The sequence below is a fragment of the Centruroides vittatus genome, unplaced genomic scaffold (genome assembly GCF_030686945.1).
Source record: "Centruroides vittatus isolate TY-2023 unplaced genomic scaffold, ASM3068694v2 contig_914, whole genome shotgun sequence".
In the NCBI taxonomy this organism is placed as follows: Eukaryota; Metazoa; Arthropoda; class Arachnida; order Scorpiones; family Buthidae; genus Centruroides; species Centruroides vittatus.
In genome coordinates, this window is record NW_027122603.1 from 183,601 (window position 1) to 208,151 (window position 24,551).

Consider the following 24,551-nt stretch of genomic DNA (forward strand, 5'->3'; position numbering starts at 1 on the left):
TAAAAATTATTGATTTTATTTTATATCAATACATTGACATTAATTATATAAATTACTCTGAACTATTTATGATTTTCCTAGTTTATAGTAATTGAATTTAATTAGTTTAAATATATAAAATATGTTTAAGCATTAATAAAGATAATAAAATTTTTTTGAAATACAAAAGAATAATTTCAACAAATTTGAAATATAAAAAAATAATTAATAAATATATGTACAATTAAAAAGATTTAAAAAATTACTTTAATATAAAAATATTATAATGTTAAGTAAAAGAATGTATCTCCGAGCTATGTGCACGTGAAAGATAAAAGGTTAACAGATTACATTCATATAAAATTAACAATGCTAATAAAATAACATTGAAAACCTAAATCTAAACCAATCCTTTAATATGTCATTTGTTTAAATCCTCTAAATTGTTAATAATGACGTATAAATCAGAAACTTAATATTTTAATTAGTATTAATTTCATTCATTAATAAGTTTGTTTTGGGCTTTAAGTATTATTAGCGAGGTTGAGGCCGAAGTTTTCAACGCAAAAACGTGTACGTCGGACATTCAGCGCCGCTTTCCTGTAAGTCTAGGAGTTTGACAATGGTGTTTGGAAAGTCAGTGGAATCATGCTCGACATTCCAAACACCATTGTCAAACTTCTGGGCATACAGGAAAGTGGCGCCGAACGTCAGACGTTCACGTTTAAAACTTCGGCCTCAACCTCACTATTATCTACATAAGTACTAAATAATTCAATTATAAAATAATTTTAAAATATTTAATACTTTAATTTAAATGATCAGAAGGCTTCTCAAAATTAAAAACAATTCAAATTGTTTTTTGCTTTTTTTAATATCTTGTTGTTAATGATTTTAAATTTTAATTAAAGTGATAAAAAATAATTCTCTTAATATATATTAATTTTCATTCATTTTTATCTAAAGCTTTAACATTATAGATATTTTTTATAATTAATTATCTGAGTAGTTCTATTTTCAATTTTTGTTAAATTTTCCTGTAAATTTAGTTTTAAAGAATTAATGTTTACATATAAACAAATAGACCATAAAGAAATTATGTTCTGTCAATTTCTAAGATTGCTGTTGTTCGAAGAGAAAATAGTTAATAAATCTGCATGAAAAGGTTTTTCTAACAATCAAATATGATCAACTTGCAATTGTCAAAAACATTAAATTTCATTCTTAAAAATTTTATTCTTAAAAAAGTTTAAATGTATGTTAAGAAAATCAACTGAGCTTATTGAGTAATGTTTGTGATGCCAATTAAATATGCAGAATAAAAAGTCTGAACATCTTGAAATTGTCCCATTTAATATTTTTTAAGATGCAAGCTGAAGTACTGAACACTGTGTTTGAAAGAGAAATTTCAAGAGATTTTACAATGCCGTTAGCATGCTGATCTAAGCACCAAAGGCAGAATTAACATTAAAAAAGGTGCAAGCATATTAGCTCTTATGAGAGCTCTTGTATGAGAACGTTTGTATTTTAAACATGATTGGTGAATTTTTACAGAAAAGTATATACATTATGTAAATCATTTTTTACAGTCACAATTTGGAATGCCGTACATAATATCTAAGTAGTTCCTAGCATCCATTCATATTCCATCCATATGATTTTGTGACTGTTTTATCGAAATGAATAGCACAATTCTACATAAAAAAGTGTAATCAAAGTATCACCAATTCTTCCCTGTATCATACCAATACTTTCTTGAATATCTTATATCATTACTCTAGTTAACTCTCTTTTACAATATTAAACATTTGTATTAAATTTTTTTAACTTAAAAAATACAAATAAAAAATTATTTTTAAAAAAATAGTCACTCTGTGTTTTTGTTGAAAAGTTTCCTAATAGAAGACATAATTTTGGAAGAATTTTTAACTTTTTTCTTCTATTCAATATTATCCAGATATCTGATGACTGTTTCAGTCAAAATCATGTTATTTTTAATATTTATAAAAACAATATATAAAAATTTATAAATTGTAGAATTGAGCTCTCCTCATTTGTTCCTCCTACATTTTTTTATTATGTATATATATTTTTTTTAAATAAATTTCTAGTTATAAATGCTACAATTTTAAAAGAAATGATATAAGCATTCTCTCTCTCTAATTTAAAATCAGCTATCTGGATAATAATATATTGCAAAAAATAAAAGAATAGCCTTAATTTTGCCTTTACCTAACAACCAAAAAGCAGCACAGATGAAAGCTTGTATTGACTATGAGTAGAATCACTCAAGATTCCAATCCATACATCCATGTCATCATTTGATTTTGCAATCATTGTTCACTTCATCCATACAAGATATGTGTACCAAGCAAAAACTGGTACCACATTTCCTGAGCAGAAAATTTTAATTATTTTACTAGCAAAGTTTTAGTCATTGGAACAGCCACTTGGTTGGAGTTTATAGTTTCTCCCTGATTTTCCTAAGTATCTGATACAGCTATTATCCATTCCTTCTGCAAATGTGTAATATATGTCAAGACAATATGGCAGTGTTGTGTCGAGGAATAGTCATATTATCCAAACTTGACCATTTTTTCAAACCATTCCGATGTAATTCAGCTAATTTGTCACCACAAACCCTGGACATAGCCTGAAAAAACAATATAGATATATAGAAATCAATTATTATGAAATCAATTACACTAAGTATAACAATAATATTTATATTACTGGTAATTATTGTTTAAATATAAGTCTTATCAAAAAACTATTAATTGAGCCATTCTGAAGGCAAATCGATTAACTCCACATTTCAAATTTTTTTAAATTTTAGTATGAAAGCACTTGAAATAGGTCGGTCTATTTGTAAATTTTTATATTCATAATAAGTTTCCCTAATAATAGGGATTGATACCACTTAATGACAAAATTTTATTGGCCATCGAAAATATTTTTATTTATTTCAGAAGCCAATCTAATTAACTCCATACTGTAATGTTAATCTGCCAGTACCCACTGCAATTGCAATGCTGCAGTGTGCACTGACCAATGCTTTGTAGATAACAGTAAATTATTTTATGTTATGATTATTTTAAAAATTAGACTAAAACTTTTTGTTCTAATCTAATTTTTAAAACTGCAAAGCCTTTCTTGACATTGATAAAAAAATTTACAAAGAATCAATTGTTATTTTGTTCTCTGACCAGTGGACACAATAGATTTTATTTTCCACAAATGCAAGAGGTGCACTCTATGCAGGAATCCCTCCTTTCTATGAATATCAATAAATTTTTCATATATATTTTAAACTATTAGTTAGAACTCTAATACAAATTCTATTGTAAAACCCCATATTTTATTTGCACAACCCTAGGATCCATGAGACACAAATTGGGAATCACTAAAGTAAAATATGTTTAAACTTGTGTTTAAAGATACTTGTTCAATATTGATTACATTTAATAATAATAATAATTATTATTATGTATTATTAAAATGAAACTTAACTATATGGCTACTAAAAGATTGCAAATGAATCTGAAAAAAAATACTGAAAACAAAGAAGACATTATTTTATAAAGAAATACATAAATAAATTTTCAAATGATAGTTAATGAATGCTAATTTTATATTAAAATTTTTACTTTAATATATAATTAGTATTTAATTAAAATATTATGTATTTGTAAATCAATTAAAATTGAAGTTTAAATTTATAAATGAAATTCAAATACTAGTCTTCAAATACAGTAAGACCCCGCTTAATGCGAGGGATGCATTCCTAGACGACAAAGTGCTTAACGAAACAGCGTTAAACGAGACCATTTTAACATAGAGTAAATAGAGATAGGGAAAACACAACCAAAAAATAAGCAAATTTTATTATAATTTTAAATTATTTTTATATAAACTTTTGCATAATAATATATGTTAAATAACACATAAACATATGTGCACAGAAATGTAAAGTTAATTTTTTGTGACGAAGGTCCTGACTCTTCTAAAATTCTTGTTTTTTGTAATAAAGTCATATAGTTTCATTGGTCCCTTTCTTTTTCTTTCCTTAAGCAAATGTCGGTAGCAGGAGATCGCATCCAAAACACCTCGTTTTGCTTTGGCATCCTATCAAAATCTGGATCATCTGGTACAATTTGATCAATGATTTCGGTTATCATTACCAAACTTTTATTAAGGAAATCTGTAGAGAAATTTTTTGGGTTCTTCATCTTCAGAATCTCTATTTTCTAGTTTCATGTAAGTTCTTGAAGATTGTCGTTGGTAAGGCTCTTACCAGAAACCTGCAGTAACTCCGCAATATTCTGCTCGTCTACATCTCCTGTATCGATTAAGTTGACAATTTTGTCAACCTAACGATGCAGTGATAGGCTCTTCTCAATGAGAATTCTTGGATACCTTTAGCCATAACTTCTTCCACACTCCATTCATGTATTTATCAGTTAATTCTCGCCAAGCAACGTCAATATTTCTTATGGCATTCATCATGTTATATTTTTTCCAAAATTGCACAAAACAAACATAGATTTAAGGGAAGTGCAGTGCTGTGACGAATTGCCACCTTTTGTTAATTGGTTTGTGTTTGGGAATAATTGTATTATATACGAATCAATGAAATACAGCATTATATTGAATCAACGTTAAGCAAGGTCTTACTGTAATTTAAATTTCTGAGACCAAGATTGCTCTAGATGCATTTGGGTGGGTTTCATCATTCTGCTTCAGATTTTAGTTTGTTTAAAAATTTCTTCATTTAAAATTAAATTTTTGAGAAACAGTAGAGAATTTAGGTCAAATAAGAAATTAGATTTAATGGATGAAAAAGAAGTTGTTTATTCGTTTAATTGCAGTTGTGATCCTAATAAAACTTATATAAAGGAAACCAAGTGAAAATTAGGAACAAGAATAAAAGAGCATGTACAAGCAATAAGAGGAAATTATGCAAATTCTGCAGTAACTAAACATTGTAATAATTATGGTTGTCAAATAAAATTAGATACAGTAAAAATAAAGAAAAAAGAACCAAATAATTATAAAAGGCAGTTATATGAACACACAAATATCAAAAAAGGAAAAAATAGAATAAACAATAACTTAGGCAGGATAATCCACCAATCATGGGCAGCCATCTTAGATAACGAATGTGTATAAATATGTTAATGAGCTCAACACGCGAGAGTTTTGTGAGTTTGGATAGCGCATTGTAAAGATAAAACGTTGCCTTTAGAAATAATTTTAGTAAGTTTTACAAAAAGGTTTTAGTTCTCATAAAATATTTTAAATTTCTGTAATAGGAATATGAAGCATTTTAGTTTTCAATACAAAAAACAATTATTGTCGGGAATTGGATGCTTGTATATCGTAAGTTTTATAAATATGTTGTAATAATTTAATTTTAATCTTTTAATATTTAATTATCTATTTGTTATTTTACAGTTAAACTTTATCACAATTGTAATCCTGCTGATGAGGGGCATGATAGCCCGAAACACAGATGTGATCAATGTATATGTACAGGTAGCTTAATAAAGTCTGTTTTCTTTAAGAACTTTTTCAATTCTTGCATAAAAGCTTAAAACCAGTATAATTGTCCTAGTAATAATGTCCATGTTGACAAAAAAATATATAATCAGTAGAGAATTTATTTACTAAGTTTTAAATACAAGTTATGATGATCCTAAGTCTAAAATCCACCATTATTATATAAACACTGACTAAAATCAAGTTTTAAAATTGGAAAATAATTAATATTAATTAGAATTTAGTTTCAATGTTAAGTTAGTAATTTTGGTGCAGTACCTGTAATTTATTAAAGTATTTTCATTGTAAACTTATTTTTAATCTAATTTTTGCTGTTTCTAATTTTATCATAAAACAATCTTTCCAAAATCATTAGTTAGTTAGCCTTATGAGATTTTATGTTGCATTAATATACCATAATTTCAATTAAATTTTAAGAAAAAATAAACTAAAATAAACTATATCTTCAACAACAGTATTATTATTATTATTGGAAAGAATCACTAGTAAAATTCAACATAACTGATATGCAAATAAATAAAATATTTTTCAAATTTTTTATGAGTAATTAAAAATGTTAAAATTTAGATTAAGAATTCACATTCATTATTGTAAAGAAGTTTTAAAAACGTTTATATATTTTACAGTCTTTAATTCAGATTTTAAATTTATATATATTCTAATTCTTTACAGAAATATAATCCAAATATAACTTTAAGCATGCATAAAGCATTTCTTATATATACAGTCAAACCTGTTTTTATGCGGGGGATAGGGACCGCATTAAAAAAAACACATTAAAAAAATCTCACGAAACTTCACGAATGGCTGTAAATAATAGTTTTCGCGACACAATTAAAAAATATTTTTTTATGCGGTCAACAGGGACCGCATAAAAAAAGTCTCACATAGAAAATAACTCAAAACTGTACGAAACAGAATTTATTGACAACAGATGTCAGCACTTGACTGCATCGTCTGGTCTATCGTCTGTTTTACATATTTTTGTCCAGGTGGTGTTTTGTTGACTTAAAAAGTAAATTATTTCATTTTTCGCATATTCATGCAATAATATTACTATAATAAGTGCATTTATGCTATAATAAGTTTATTTAGCTATAATAAGTCAACGTAAGACATGACGAATCGCACGAGACAAGTCGCCAACTATACCACACAAATTAAAAATTCGCATTAAAAACAATCGCACATAAAAACAGGTTTGACTGTATATATATATAGTCTAACTTGGTTATAACGTCATCGGATGTAACGACAACCCTTATGTAACGTCAAATTTTTATCGGTCCCACGACTTTACTATACTAGATAATGTTAAAAATCCTACTTGTAACAACATAAAACCCTGTTTTAACGTCATATTTGAAGTACTCCCAAATTTACAAATTTTATTTCACAAAGAAAATACTACGTGTTTAGACCTAGGGTCAGAGTCCACTTTCTAGAACGACTGTGGGTGGTACTCTCCCCACCTGACTTCGGTGGGGTGAGGTTTGCTACCCTTTTAACGACGTGACGATCGGTTATTATGTACTCATTTTTAAATTACTTTATGCTAAATTGTTAAATATTCTATTATTTTTAATATAACATTAGATTAAATAGTTTATAAAGAAATAATTGAATTATTTTTAATTGGCATACATTAGTTTAACCTTTTGTTGCCTTTTGATTCGATATTATTCTCAAAACTGGAAGTTCTGCCATTATTGAAACTTATGACAAATGGAAATTTCTTATAAAAGGAAATTTTTGAAATTTTTAATTACATCGATGTAAACTTCGACATAATAATGTAAATAAAGTTGATTTAAACATGTAGTTTGCATTTTTATACATATAATAATAAATTTATTATGATAATAACAGACTTCGCAGATAACGACACTCGGTTATAATGTCAAAAAATTGCCGGTTCCACGAATGACGTTATAAACGTGTTAGACTGTATATATATAGATATATACATACATATATATATAATTTCCTTGCTGGATTTTAAAGGTTATTTTTCCTGGAACAGATTCAGTACATGATATAAATTCACAATTTATTATCATAACTTAATTTTACTTACTTCTAATTTCTGAGCTCTATCCTTGCTCAATGGTTGTGAAGGAAATGTTAAATCATTTTGATCTGCTAACGTCCTTAAATCAAAATAATACTTTGCATAAACACTTGCAGGAACATTTATATTGAACTGTAGCATTTCTAGAAATTGTCTTTCAAGTTCATTCCTGTAATTGTAATTCAAAAATATTCTTATATATAAATAAAATAATTCTTCATTTAAAATGTATTTGTTATTAAATAACTTTTTGATTATTTTTTGCAATTATTGTTATTATAGTAATATGTATATATAGTATTTTATAATACAAAAAAATTTGCAGTAAAAAATTTCATAATCATCTCCTCTTAATCATAAGTTAACTCTAGAATCAGCTATTACATAATCATGACTACTTTAAATTGAATAAGTAATGATGATAATATTTTGTTTATAAACAAAAATTTACCTATCTAATTCTGTTTTTATTTATTTATTTATTTATTATTATTCAGCTTTTTTGTGTCGAAATAGCTTGACAAAAAATAAGTATGCAAATAATATATAATCAAATTTGATATTTATTTAATATTGAATTTGTTAAGCAACTCTAAATAAATTGATAGATAATTTATTAATATTCAATTTTTATCATAATCTATTTAAATTCCTAATATTGCAAAAAACTTTGTAAATAATTTTACCTAAATAAATAATATCAGCCACTTACATATCTTCCACAGTTATATCTTTAAGAATTTGACAATAATCCACATTCCAGACGGCTTGATCATCCCAAACTTTTGAAGCTAATAATATTGCTCCTAAAACAATCCTTTTCCATGTACTTGGCACTATATCAACTTCAGCATACGTTAACAGTCTTTCTAAGTACACCTAAATTTTTATATTTCTTTATTTACATCAATCATAATTTGCTTATAAACTAAATACATATTACACAAAGCAGAAATAAAATATTTATAACTTTTAGTTTAAAATTACTTAGTGATATAATAGATTAAAAAAAAGTACAAACGGGACAAAGTTGAAAGAATGCTAACATTTTTTACCCAGTTATCAAGCCATCTTCAAGCATGGACAGATAACAATGCATTGCCGGTATTGGTTACAATGGAAGATGGAATAGGGTAAACAAGCAAGGGTGGACTACAGAGGTGGTGGTTGAAAGATAGATCCAAGAGATATTGCCAGGTAGGAAAAAAGAAGTCCTTGTCCTTGCTATTTAAGCATGAATTCTTAACCCTGTTATTAAAAATTTCACTCGCTTTTACAATGCTGGCAAGGAAAGGGTGAGAGATAGTGCTGATAATTTTGACCATCAACCAATCTATTTCAGTACTGGAAAGTTGTGCAAAAGGAAGACAAAACTGCAGTAGATCCCACACTTTTAATATCATCTCTTTATGTCAGTGAGCTTCTTATCTTGACATGTAATCCAACATTAGCTTTATTGATCCAAGTCTTCTTGTTTAGGGTTGGAATGACACACACTCCATTTGTTATCCATAGGGTCTTTATAATTCCATAGGAGATAGCATAGAACTGGGCTGCATTGGAAAGTTATGCATTAATTATTACTATTAGCAATGGACATGAAAATAGGTTGTGAAGTTTTAAAGTATGATAAAGACCTCAAGAATGATAAATGAAACAGTGGAGATTATATAATCTAAGCCATAATCATCATCAACAACACAAAATATCAAATACACCTAAAGATCCCACAATCAAAAGTTCATCTAACAATGATATTAAAAGAGGAAGATCAATCTGCTAAAGTTTTATTTTTCTTCACACAACTTTACGGTACATAGATATCATCCAAAATCATCAAAACTGTCTCATCCCTCTCATGCAATCATTGTAAAAAATGTGAAATTTATTACATTGTTACCAATAGCTGTCTAAACAAGAAAAATAAACTCCCTTCACCAAGGCAGGCAATATCTAAGCCTTTTGTATCAATCAGCACTGTCACAGAAATAGTAAACTTGCTAGTTTACTATTCCTTTCTAGTTGACACTGGAATTCCATTTTCATTTGTTCATACTCAAAGATGGCCTGAGTCAAAAATATTAACATTCCTTCAACTTCATCCAGTGTTGATTAATTCAGTATATTAATTCCAGTGGCTAATTTATCCTTACAGTTAACATATACTTGAACATACAAAGGTTTTATTAATTATAGTACTACTAATAATTTAGATTACAGAAATGAAATCAATTCACTTATTCATTTTTTACAGGCAGTTTTCAACTTTTGGACAACTTGCACTTTTGTATGTAACACTCTAATAACCCTAAATCATTTTTCATATACCAAATTTACACTTTTATACACTTTCATATAACAAACAAAAATTTTGAGCTATTCTGCAGTGGAATTGTTTTCCAATTTTGGATTTACTAATAAAAAAATCATTGAAAAAAAAATAATTTTTATTCTCTGTTTTCTATTTAATCCATCATTTTAATATTCTACAAATGTGTATTTTTACGCATTATAACATAGTCACTGTAAAAATATAAAACTTTTCTACTTTAATAAGAAATTCTGTAATTTTTTCTTTTTAGCTCTCTAGGAATGGAATTGTCGTTATAACATAAAACTGTATTATGCTTTAACATATCTAAATGCCAGGGATACCTGTACTTACTAGGGTTTCCTAGTCTTTTGCTTGTCCCAGAATTCTGGGATAAAAGTGAACTGTTTTCCAGGATAGAATTAATTATTTTTAAGATATACAAAATATCTTGAAATCAAATGATATAATTATTTTTCATTTTTTAAAGTAATTTAATATGTTTGTAATTTCCAAAATCATATTAATTAATAATGCTGTGTAAGATAATATTAAAAATTACCTTTTCACAAATAGAAAAACTATTAAAGTTTGCTGGAAACTACATACAACAACAACAATAAAAATGCTTTAAATCAAGTTTAAAATTTTTAAAAATGTACTTAAAAGGTAATTTTCGTGATTTAAATAAAACATAATACAAAATATTATTGTAAATTTTTATAATAAGATTTTAAACAACAAAGATGGTCGATACTCTGATCACTCAATCTGATTCTTATTTTAGTGATGAAAAGTCCCGCTACCAAGTATGCCTTTTCCGATTCAATTGATGTGAGTGGAATCATCTTTAATGCATTTAACAAAAGACAGATGTGTTTTTTCACCTGTAGCCTGGAAGATTTCTAGTTCGTTTTTTAGATGCATTGTAGTACTTCTTTTGCTCTTTTGCTCTTCTGCTATTAAAGCAGTCGAGGCAGACGACTCGACTGCTTTAATAGCGGCATCAAGCTTATAGCCCAATAATTCGGCAGTTCGTTTGTCTTTAATAATCAGGTTTATGAAGAAAAACTTCATACTTGCAGACTTCATACTCATTTGTATCCTTGCCTAATTTGCACAACCTGGCATTACAGCTATGCAGTTATTGAAGCTACTGGGCATGGTTAAAAATTAAGACAGCATAAGCACAATTATTCCAGATATTACACGTTCTGACAAGTAAAGAATTTTTAGAGTCCTGCCACAGATGAGCGACGTATTGATTATTGACCATTTGTAACATGCCGTAACAAGAAAAATTTAAAAAACTAATAAGTAGGTTTAAAATTAATAAATACAAATGTATTCTGACAGTTTATGAGTTAATTATACTTTCTGTTGGCAAAATTTCCACTACCTTAACATAAAATAAGAAAAAAGTGAACTTTTAAGAAATTTGCAGAGTTTCCTGGGTTAAAAAAACAACCAGGTTCCCGGGATCCTGTTTGAGAAACCTAGTATTTACCAATTTAGTCAATAGAATACAGTATATTCGAGTTTATAATTTTCAATTTGTTTCAATTTCCAATTTAGTTTTATAAATATATAAAATAAAATTTTCTAGTAAAAATCATAAATTTAAGATTTGACAACAATGCAAAATCTGGTTTTGGATTTCCAATTTATAACTTAAAATAATTATTATAAACACACTCAATCTTCTCACACAAAAAATTAATGTATACTTTAATTCATGATATGACAATGAATCATATCACATTACAAAATAATATAGCAAAAAAATAAAATAATGTTGAATTACAAAAAAACTTTATAAAATACTTTTCTTCTTTAATAAATGATATTGAGGATAAAATAAAAATAAGAAATTAAAGTTGAAAGATTATAAATTTTGAAAATTTTTTGATGAAATATTTTATTTCACCATTTACTATAATATATATAAACTCAAAAACATAATAAAATTACAATTTTAACCATGCTGAATTGAAAACTGAAGCTAAAGAATTTAAAATAGGATTTAGAGAGAGTATTAAAACATTGAATATTCTTGCATCTAAATCAGACTCTAACCTTGCTTAAGTTATGCGAGTATAATTGAGTGAAAATGTGTATTTACTCTTGTAATTAAATTAATCCCATTTATAATCTTTTAATTTTCACAAAAATAATTATGAAGTGAAAATAAATGTTTATATTACATTTAGTCTTCTATATAAAAATCATTAATTGTCAGACATGAAAACATTAATAAATTTTAGAGTAAAATTTGGAATAACTTAATTGGAAATGCTATACAGTGGTGCCTCATATAACGTACTTAATCCGTTCCAGGTGCACATCTGTTAAGTGAAACGTCCGTTATACGAAACGCGTTTTCCCGTAGAAATACATGTTAAAACATCTAATTCGTTCTGCAGCATAAAAAAAATGAACATGGGGTGCGTTCTTTTATTCCTCCGCGTAACTCTGCGCGAGCGACATCCCTTTAAAAATTCCTGCGGAACGCGTTCCTAAATTCCGGTGGGAGTGCACGCCGCTCGAACGGCAAAAACGGCCGCTTGTAGCAGTAGTTTACGGTGGAAAGCAACATGGCATCCTCCATGGCTCAGATAGTTTCGTTTCCGGGCCCATTATGTGGTTTTATGAATGAGAATTTAGAAATTGTGAAAGCGTGAGTTAGCGCACGCGGTGATGTAACTGTCTTTACGAATTTTTTTTCGAGGCTATTTTGAATGCTCTTTCAACAAATAATCCATTTTATGGTTAAATTTTACAATTGGGACCCTTCTTTTGCCTTTTAAAGCTCATATTTTAGAATTATAGATTCCTCCATCACGATACTATCGATAGCGCGGGCGCCGCCATCTTTCTTTCTTTCACCGTTGTTCCTAAATGCCTACAAACAGCAGCACACTCCTGTAGTAGCGGAGACGCAGAGCAACCGCTATTAAAAACGCACCCATGGAGCAGTCACCAATTATGCCGGAAAGTCCGTTATTCGAGTCACGTAACGGCCAAACAGAAAGTCCATTGTTCGCAGCGCCCGTTATTCGAGGCGTACGTTATATGAGGCACCACTGTATTTCAAAATATTTATATGAATAAACAAATCGTAAACTTAGGCTATAAAACTGAATAACTATTGAATTCTATACTTTATATGAATTAAATTTCATTAAAATGTGAACACATTTTGAGTAATGTATCTTAATGTACAGTACATACATTTTAAACAACAAAGATGCATTTTTGTATGTAACACTCTAATAACCCTAAATCATTTTTCATATACCAAATTTACACTTTTATACACTTTCATATAACAAACAAAAATTTCAGAATATTAGTACCGGTACATACATTTTAAAATGAACAAAACTAAAGCAGTTTATAGAATTTATTTTATGACAAATATTTGTAATTTTCAAATATATCAGAAACCAGAACTGCTAAGGTGGATGCAGACATACTGAGGAAACAAAAAGTGGTGTTGCAAACAATCTTTGCCACACAGCAGCAGCACGACAACACAAGCAACAATCTGCTTAGATTTTGGCACATGCATACAGTATTTCAAATGGCGAATGATACTGTCACTGCCATTATTCAAGTGTTTACAAATTTCATTTTGTATGGTTCACTTTATTTAGTTAGAAGATTCTGTCAAAGATTCAAACAAACATTTTGGATTAGAGATATTTTCTTAAATAGAGAAAGAACTGGTGTACAAAATATGCTTATTCCTTGATTAAAATCTTTTGATAAAGAATACTATTTCAAGTAAGATTTGTTTGCTTTGTCCTTTGACTTAAATTATATATGATTATTTGTGTAGAATTTGTGTTAAATTCATTATTCTTTCCTCTTTATTCTAATGTCAGTTACTCAGTTAACAGCATTAAACTTTCCACCATTAAAACAATACATGATTTTATGTTGACTGAGAAACTAACTGTTATTGGCTGATAGAAATGCATCTTGGCAACAGCTGCTGAAAAAGATAAATTCAATAAACTTTTGTGGCACAAGAAAAGTGGCAGAAAATCAACTTCTGCAGCGAAAAAATGATGTCATTCTCATTCTGCCGCACCATGTGTGCATTCATCCTTATAGTTTATTGATACTTCAAACAGAGAATATAAATACAGTCGAATCCGCATAAGTCGACACCATCGGTTAAGTAGTCAGTTTCTGTGGTCCCGGCCAACTTACATAGGTATTAATGTTAAAAAACTCCAGTTTACTCGACACTGTTTAACTCGTCACCACTGGATAACTCGACATACTTTTGCTGTCCCACACTCCGATAAGTTGTCACCCCTCCTGAAAAAATGAATTCACTCGACACGTGTGGTGCAAACTCATTTTTTATTCAGGAGGGGGACTTGATTTATTCATTAATATATAATTAATATATATATATATATATATATATATATACATACATACATATATATATATATATATATACATACATATACATATTAATAAAAATGCCTTAACATTTTATGTACTTTTATGAATAAAATAATAACAGATAAACAAAAACAAAATATACAATCTATATCAACGTCACACCAGAATCCAATTTTGCATTTTCTCACGCTAGAGGCATTAAGAATCCTTAGATGTTACTTGCCAACAATTGACAATTGCGAAGATGATGTTTTAAAGGCGTTCGTGATCATTGAAAAAGAAAGTCGAGACAGTTAAGTGCTCAAAACAAACAACACTAAACAAATTTTTCAGTTTTTCATCTACAGAGTAATTGTAAATAGAGGACACAATGTATTGTAAGCCTATACTACTGTATAACACACTACTGTATTTTATTAATTGTAGTTTTGTGGTTTTTTTCCAACTTTGCTTTAGTCGTCACATCGCATAACTCGACACATTTCCACTTCTCCTTGGGGTGTCAACTTATGCGGAGTCGACTGTTTATGTCATTGAATACTGTATTTGATGGCATATAAGACACACCACCATTCCGGCCCAGAAATATTTAGTGCATTTAATCCTATACTATCCTAACACCATCCTACATAGGCCTTTGATACTTGACCCAAAAATTTTTAAACTATATTCTTGTTTTAAAAAAAAAGTAAATTAGAATGCATACTTTTATTTATCAGGGAAAAAAGGAGTCATTAACAAATAAAATATTCTGCATGAATATGTACAAAAGCTGCACAACTATGGCAAAAATAAAAGGATGTTTAATTAAACAACATTTATTCAAGAGTTGGGCTAGGTAGTGGTTACCAAAAGCCTATACTGAAGTCCTTTGAGGAATTCAGCATACAAAAAATTGCAATTTCATATAAAATGCAGAAAAGAGCCTTTTATGGACAGAAGTTGCATCTTACATGTCATAAAATACAACAATGCACAATTACATGCTACCATATAACTTAGATAAACATTAATTTTAATAAAATATCACTTACTAGAGTAATAATGGCACATTCAGCTGTTAATTGTGCAGCATTAAAAAGGGTTCTTACAAACCTATAAATTGTTCTGTGGTCTGGATCACGCTGCTCATAATCATCAGGCACTCCATCTTTCTGTAAAATATAATGTCATAAACTTATATATTTATATAAAAAATTAATTCAACTTCTAAAATTTAAAAATAATAATAAATAAGAAAAGTAAAATTCTAACCGATAATGGATGAAGTTTTTCATCAAATATATCTAAAGTACGAGTGGAAGTTCTGTTACGGATATGGTAGTATATTGCCAATGTTACACATTTAATGGTATTTTTTAAGTTAGGTTGACTAACAGTACTATCGTCAAGATAAATTGTCGAACAGGAACTTGATTTTTTCAATGGTCTTTCCTCTAACAGCTATAAAATTAGAATTTCATTAATTAAAATATTTCAACAAGATATATGGAAAGAAAGTTCATTTGAGCTATACTTTATTAGAAAAATTGATCTATGATATATTCTATGGTTAGAGAGACAATGTGAAAAAAATTGGATAATAAAATTTATTATAATTTAACAATTATTTCATATATGAGTTATGGACTGAGTGATTAATATGGGCATTATAAATAACATTTTGCTATTATAAATAATTACAGACAAAATCGGGTACTGTAATAAATTTCATATTCTTTATTATAATTTATCATATTGACTGATCAATATGAATATTGCTATCATATGTTGAGCAAAGTGATAAAAAATACCTTGAGGAATAATCATATGACAGACACTAGCCAATAAGTGCTGACATGACATTGTGTCTGAGTTGGCATTTGTATACCAAGTTGTGCATTTACGTACCATATACCAAAAATGACACTCCAGAAGTTTCCTTTAAGTTGCTTTTTATGATTGAATTACATAATTTTGTTAATAATATCTTTTTGTTAACATTAATTAATACAATTAATAATACTTACACTTTTAAAAAATGTTTGTTTTTAAGTAAAATTTTCACTAATTATTTTGTTGAAAGTTATGTACAAAGTAATTGTTAGTAATGGTTCTAATTATTATATAGTGTCTGTTGAATATGAAAGAGTTTTATGTAATTAATATACCTATATCAATATTATCCATATAATATATATATTGTTCTTAAAATACTTTGAAATAATTCACAAAAATAAACAATTCTTAATGAAAAAAAAAAAGTGACTTTTTAAAATCAAATTTTCCAAACAGAATGTAGCTTTATTCATAATGTCTGATCAATTTAATAAATTAATTGATATTTACCAGGATACACAGCCACATTGATAATGACATATTAATCACATGGCCCGTAATGCATGTGAATACACAGGATGTCCCCAAAAGTTTTTAGATTTTTTAAAAAATGATATAAAATAAATTGATATATTATAGTGGGGTTTGCACCAAAAGGCTTGTCATGCAGGCAAATTTTTTTGGCATAAGAAAAATTTTTAGTTCAAATTTTACACAATAAGAACAGTATGGAAAACAGAACTCAAGATGGTATAGCATTTATTCATTTGTATTGTGAGTATGCTACAACAGCAATTGTTCAATGTGACAACCACCACATCTAATTACATTGTGCAAGTGAGTCATAATTAGGCTTACCAGACGTCCTGTTTTGACCGGGATTGTCCTGGTTTGATGATGATGTCTCAGTGTCCCAGCCAGTTTGTCATTTTGTCCCAGTTATTTGGTAAAATTTTAAAAGTGCCAAATATACAAGAAGGAAAAATAGTGCAGCCTCGAATAAAATGGTAATTTGGCAACTAAATAATCCCCTCTGTTACACTCACTGTTGCCAATCTAAATATTTTGAATCTACATCTAAGTATTTTTTATGTTGTCTAGATGCTTTTCCCCAAAATTTATAGCATATGGCCTAATGAATTTAGATGTTTTATTTTTTCACAAAATTTATAATAGCACATAGCCTATGAGATTCAGATATTTTTATTTCATTTTTTAGATATTTTGTTTCAATTAGAGTTGGCAAGACAAACTTATTCTGGCCATGTCATTGTTGTGCATGTCCTTAGTTGGGTTCAAATTTCTAGTCAGCATTTCCAATTATTTTGTACCATACCGATACATTAAATTAATTTAATCTCCAAAATGCCAAAAAGAAACTGTGTGTTTACTGATGATTGAAAAAAGTCTGTGATCATATTGACAAAATGAAATATGAATGGCGCTGTTTAGAATTTTCAGTAACTCATGGTGGGCATTCAAACATTAAAAATCACTTGAAATGTGCAAAACATAAGGCAAGCAATAGGAACTTTCTCAAATATATTGTCATATTTTAAATATACCGATTTAAGTGACAAAGACTTTTGAAAGAAAGTTCACACTAATGATAAATATTAATAACTTCTTAATAATAATATGTTTGTTGAGTTATTAAAAATTGTTTTTAACTCGTTTTTGTTAACACCTTCTTTATTTAGCCTTTTCAATCATAGGTACAGTACTTATCCTAATAGACTTTATTTTCTGTTGTGAGTATTTTCTCAAACCAGGACAATTTTGAGAAAATATTATGGCAAGTCTAGTCATAACAATTCCCAGATGCATGAAACATATCAGGGTCTATGGCAGTTTCATCAGAGATGCCTTGTGCCAAAATCAAGGTTGAATTTAACATATGCAATAACCTGATTTGCACAAAATACTAATGATACAGCTGCACATCTTTTTAAAAATTTTAAGTTTGCATACTTTTATAATGTAAATAGTACAGCACCTATCAATGAAGATTTGAACTAAAAATTTCTCTTATGACAAAAACTCTCCTCATGACAAGCCTTTTAATGTAAACCCCACTGTAGTATGACAATTTCTTGATTTTATATGATTTTTTAAAAGTCTATGAACTTTTGGGACACCACCCAATATATAAATAGCATTCATAGAGTTAAAAGAATCAGATTTTAACAAATTCAGTTAACATTTTCAACCAATTAAATCTTGATTTTTTGAAAGGATTATATATAGTGAGGTAAAAACATTCATACACCACAATTTTTATGGGTATTTAAGAAAAAAGAAATTCATTTATATGTAAATAGGTAGTTGCAATGAGTTGTTAACATAAATATGCTGTCTACTGTAAAAATTATTTTAAATTGAATTTTATTTATAAAAATACAAAAAATTAAAATCATACAAATAAAAAAAGTATTTGTACAATTTTACGTTTACAGATTTTTCATAATTTTATGGTATTGCACATTGGTACTATACCTCTTCACCCAAATACGCTCAGTAATTCAAAATTTCTTGTCGGCACTGTCTTCATACATTAATCCAAAACAAATCAAGAAAACAGTTTATTTTTATATTTTAGGTACATAATTATAAACTCTTCCACAAACTAAATCAGTTACATATAATAATATATTTAAAACACAAGTATAGCTAAGTACACCTACAATGAAATATCTGATATTTTGAAGATTTATTACTAATTTCACAATCTTTCTTTTTGATAGTCTACAGCATTAATTGGGCTGCAATTTTCAAATTGCAGACCTGTAATTCCTACTGATATCTTTCTGTCTGTCCTTCCTTAATCTCAAGAATGAAGTTAAGTAGATAAAAATTGAGGCCAGATATGGAAAGATTAAAGGTAGGAGGCCCTGATTAACTATGTACAAACTTTCAGTTTGGAACAGAAGTTATGTTATTTCAATTGAAAAATTTTCTCCAGAACAGAGTTAGAGACAGATGACCAACATGACTCTACTGTTAATTAACAGGAAAAGTATGATGTATAGGGGGTAATATACTACAAAAATTGAGAGCATATATTTTGAATTAAATACATTAAAAATTGCAGCCTGTCATTGTGACAATGTCATAATAAATAACTGCTCATTATAAAAATATGAATTTAAAAAGTTCATTATAATTATAAAAATGATAAAAATTCTCATGTTACATCATTAGTATATTGAAAGAATATAATTATAAATCTGATTTATAGAATAAAATATATTCTACTTCTAAAATATATATTTTATCCCATTTCTAAATTTCTAATTTAAAAATCAATTTTATATTATTATAATGAAGATTTTTTTTATTATATTTTAATAATCTTATAATCAAGACTTTCTTACAAATGTAAATTGATTTTTCATTAAAAAGAGTGTAATGTTAAACTAGATTTTCATTTTTGCTGTCTAAACTTTTATAATTAGATGCTTAAGATCAATGGTTTCCAAACTTATTATACCCATGGACCCCTTATAGGAAAAACCAGACCATGAATCCCAAAGTGAAACAATTCAACTACATAATAGCAAAATTGCAAATTTAACTTTGATGTCTTGAATGGTGGTGTAAAAATAATTTTAAATATCAAAATGTTTTATTTATATGTAATATTTATTGAAATTACTAGCTAAAGCTTGCCCATTTTTGAAAAACTGGTAAAATATAGTGAAAACAAAAAAAAATGTATAAATTACCTTACAAAAATATTAATTCTTTTATTTTAAATCTATTGAATTTTCATAGAAAAACATATTTTTCATCAAAATAAATGAATTATTTATTTAATGACTAAAAAAGAAATAGTTTTTTAATTGTGAAAAACAACCAATAATTATCACTGTTTTAAAAAGAAAAATTAAACAAATGTATAAAATTCTATAAACAAATAAAATAAATTCTAAAATGTCAATGTATGCAGTAAATGTATGTGACCCATTTTCATTATTATGAAAGCAATCATTTTACTATTTATTAAAACCTTTCACAGACCTCCTGACATTGTCCAAGCACCCCCAAGTTAATTTTAAGGACCCCAGGAGTCCATAAGAATCACTTTGGAAAACATTGCTTTAGACTAACACCCTCCATTTCTCCATCTAGTTGAACAGGATTATTTCCTGAAGATCAGACTGGAACAACAAAATTAGATAAAAATCAATAATGAAAGGCTAAGATGAATTGCTAAAGAAGCAAAAATATCAAAAATATTCAAAAGTTGGTGGCAATAGTGCAGCTTGATTTCGAGATGAAATGACAACTATCTGGATAGGAGGATGATGGAGATAGAAGTTGAAGGAAGAAGGAATAAAGATAGATTAAGGAAAAGATGAAAAAGATTGTATAAAGATTAATTTAGAAGCAAAGAATTGATTAAAAAGGAGGTAAGCAAAAGAAAGTGAAAGCATTTGATAAAAAATAGTGATCCCATACAGGACATGGAAAGTGATAAAAACAAAGAAGAAAAATATTAAAATGCAAACTTTAAAATAAGAGCAATGTTCAAACAGTTGATAACATCTTATTGAGTATATTTTTAAAAGTATTTAACATTAAATTGAAATAACAAAACTTACATTTATTTGACTTCTTCGTTTATCTTTACAATCTAAATTAAAATTAAAAATACCAATTAAAATATAAAATAATGGTTAATACTTATTAGCAAAATACAAAATTTAAAAAATCATTCATTTTGCTTTATATAATTCTCAATGTTTAAAAAAACAGCAAAAATTTGCTGTTTATCTCTCTTAATACACATTCTACATTATTAGCCTTGGCAGACGTTTCATCATATTTTTCAAATTGTGTTCAATCACTGTAGAAGTGAAAGCTATTTTGGTCTTCGAAATAGCATTCACTATATGCCTGGATTCAGCTGGAATCCATATAGTGGTTGACACTATACGCCTGGATTCAGCTGGAGTCCAAACATATAGTGGTTGACTATAACACAAAACCTACATGAAGACACAGAAAAGAATGTTGGAGAACTATCATATTGACATAATAGCATTATATACCAACTTTTACACAATGATGAAAACAAAATTGATTACCATATTTACTCATATATAAAACATTCTTGCATATAGGACAAGGTGTGACTTTAGAGGTCAAAATATAGAAAATTAGATTTATTAATAAAATTCTAATTTTATTCATTTAAACACAAATAAAATATTATCAAATGCATGTATTAACCATGTTTGCCTTAATATGTGATGAATGGAAAACAAAACCAAAACATTACAATGCACATGACTGGAAAAAGTTTATTTTTAATGATTCAGAATATGCTAATATTCATTAAAAATAACAATTTAACTAATATAAAATAACTACATTTATAATTATTGCCAAGTGACCCGTATTTCATTAATGTTTTTATAAATAACTAGAAACTATTTTTTGCGAACGAATGAGATGCAACGCAGTTTTTAATTAATGGACATAAGATTAAACTAACAAACAAAGGAAAGTGTGTCTTAATTTGTTTACAGTAGGTGCCAACTTATGCTAAATAGGCTGTAGACCTATAATGACAACATGAAGTATACACAGTTCACAAAAATTATTGCAAAAACGCAAAGAATCCTTTACTCACGCATATAGGATGACCTAGGTTTTCAAAGCAGTAAAAAATGAATAAAAACCTTGTCTTATATGCGAGTAAATACTGTAATCAGAACTTTAACAAGAACAATACCAAAGCAATAGAGGTAGTGGAGATTTTTAAAGCAACAATAAATGATAAGTGCATGAACCACAAGGATTGTGAATCATTATTGATGGCTTGGAGATCATGTAAGATAAACCCAGACTGAAAGGTCAGAGCAACCCTATTGCAGAAATAAGGAACATGAGTATACCATAGACAGGGATCTGTGTGTTATACTACACAATAAAACCACAAAAAACCTTATATAAGTCCATTGTAAACCATAGAAAATTGTTCCAAAAATTTTCAATTCTTCCTGAATTCTATTTATACCTAAGGCTTTTTTGTGTATTAAATATTGTTGTAGAAATGAAAAAAATTGTCTTTTTTATATTTTAAAAGTTTTCAGTTTGCATTTGATTAATTATATTAATTTTTGTATTGACTACAATTTTATGTTCATTAGATTTAATCAAATATCAAATGGTAATTATATTGAAATATAATTTGAAATTTCTACTCTATTTAATTAGTTCATAATTATCTTAATAATTCATATAATGATATGACAATCCTTTTAACAGTATTCAAGTATAAAATCTGTATTTGTATCTATGTTTTTTGAATCTCTCATCTACCATTCATTCTCAAACACCATTACTTGCACTTTTACCAACAAAGGATTGGTTGGTAAAAGTGCAAAATATGCTATCTATGTATAAAGCTATCATTCTAATTTTTATATTTTGTACAAGTGTGAAAAACAATACAAAATGTTTATTTGCAGCAATAAGAGAAAAAAAAATCAGGTCAATTATCAAATAAATTAAGCATCTTAAAATTCTCAAACTCCAACAAAGAAAGTTACATAAATTGAGTGACAAAGTTAATGCAAACTGAGTTGTTTTTTGATTTTCCGTTCAATACTTATGCTAAAAATCTTAAAGTAGCTAATCTGATATATACCATATTTACTCGCATATAGGACAAGGTGTGACTTTAAAGATCGAAATAAAGAAAATTAGATTTATTAATACAATTCTAATTTTATATTAAATGTACTTAAATACACACATTGTCCCGCAAGAATTACTGGCATTTAAACTTTAAGGAAAAATCTTGTAAAATCGATAACATAATTTGTTCATGTAAAGCTGGGCAACCCAGAATCTTTTTTGCCTAATCTTAAGTCAAATCCACTCTCCGTCGATTACACATATAAGTTTCTCCGAATTCTGATTTCCAAATAATCATCTGTTTTCATCTGGAAATAAATTTAAACTTATATCGGGCACCCATGTAATTTTGGAATTCAATTCAAAAGATTTGCTCTTCCTATTGCTATTCATCTTTAGTCTTAATAATACACAAGAACGATTCAAACAACCCAGATAAAATACATTTGTCTTTAAACACAATATGGTGAGCATCCAGCAAAAAATGCAAATACATAGTTCACAGGAATTATTGCAAAAACACAAAGAATCCTTCACTCGCACATATAGGATGACCTAGGTTTTTGAAGCAGTGAAAAATGAATAAAAACCTCGTCTTATATGCAAGTAAATACGGTATTTAACTGAATTACTATAAATATCTAATGTTCAGCAAAATATTTGTCCAATATTTATGCTAATAAAGATTTTTATATATTATGGAATACATTGTGTACAACATGTACCCCACTGACTTGTTGCATAACTTTAATGAAAGTATTTGGTGTCATTTGAAACTATTGTTGTATGAAAATTTTTTCACTTGTAAAATCTAATAGTGAAGAGTTTAAATGAAATATTTCATAATATCAAATTATATTTACTGTAAGAATTTAAAATTACTTTAAAATTTGATTTTAAAAATCTAAAAGCATTTGCATTGATATAAATGTAATCATTAGCATAGCTTTTTTCTAAATAATGTAATTTTCAATTAATTCATGACATTATTGATTCAAAACTAAATTTATTAATTTATTTATGTGTAAATGTTTGATAACTTATCTTACTTGATAAGTTATCAAACATTTACACATAAATAAATCAATAAATTCTAAATATCAATGTACTAATCAATTGAATTATACTTACTTATAAATTCTAACACAGCTGTAATTATGTAAACAAGTGATGATAAAAACAGATATACAAAATAAAATTTGTTTAGAATATTAGAATTAATATGAAAAGATTGTAAATAAATTTTGAACTTTTCTATTTTTAGCCTGATATATGATGTAATGTATACATATATTAATAATATACTGAAATAAAATGTATACAAAATTTTATTACTAATTTCTGAACCTACTTATTATTTTAAGAGAGATGTTTAAATCAGGCCTGGCCAATCAAAATCATTCTGCAAGCCACATTTACTGAGAAGGAAAAAAAGCATCTGAATCTACCAGATTTTGCATGAATTCTTTATATACAGTTTTTGTCAGAAACTCTCTACTGGCAACCTTAAGATGCTTCACAACAAAGTGGGTTGCAACAAGTAACATTATTCTGGTTGTAATAATTATATTTAAAACTTTGTACATATGGTTGTGTGTTCAAATCTAGACAGTTTATTGAAATTTTTGATGGTAATGTACCTATTTTAATCATGTAAAACAAACATTACCTTTCTGAATATTAATTACATATAATGCAAGTAAGAATCATCAGCATGCTTCAAGAAAGAACAGATAGACCACT

The 24,551-nt window shown here is 27.6% G+C and overlaps 1 protein-coding gene across 2 annotated transcripts in view; it reads right to left on the reverse strand.

The window, feature by feature from the left end:
* Positions 1–1,313: 1,313 nt before the first annotated feature.
* The window catches only part of CycY (cyclin Y), a 47,843-nt gene continuing 24,605 nt past the window's right edge, over positions 1,314–24,551 (reverse strand). For both annotated transcript variants that reach the window (XM_067281279.1, XM_067281278.1), the window contains exons 4-9: positions 20,765–20,796; positions 15,597–15,785; positions 15,377–15,496; positions 8,322–8,488; positions 7,616–7,778; positions 1,314–2,632 (exon numbers count right to left, since the gene is read on the reverse strand). In XM_067281279.1, coding sequence (XP_067137380.1) covers positions 2,516–2,632; positions 7,616–7,778; positions 8,322–8,488; positions 15,377–15,496; positions 15,597–15,785; positions 20,765–20,796 — 788 coding nt within the window. In that variant the 3' untranslated portion in view covers positions 1,314–2,515. The remainder of the gene's footprint in view (positions 2,633–7,615; positions 7,779–8,321; positions 8,489–15,376; positions 15,497–15,596; positions 15,786–20,764; positions 20,797–24,551) is intronic.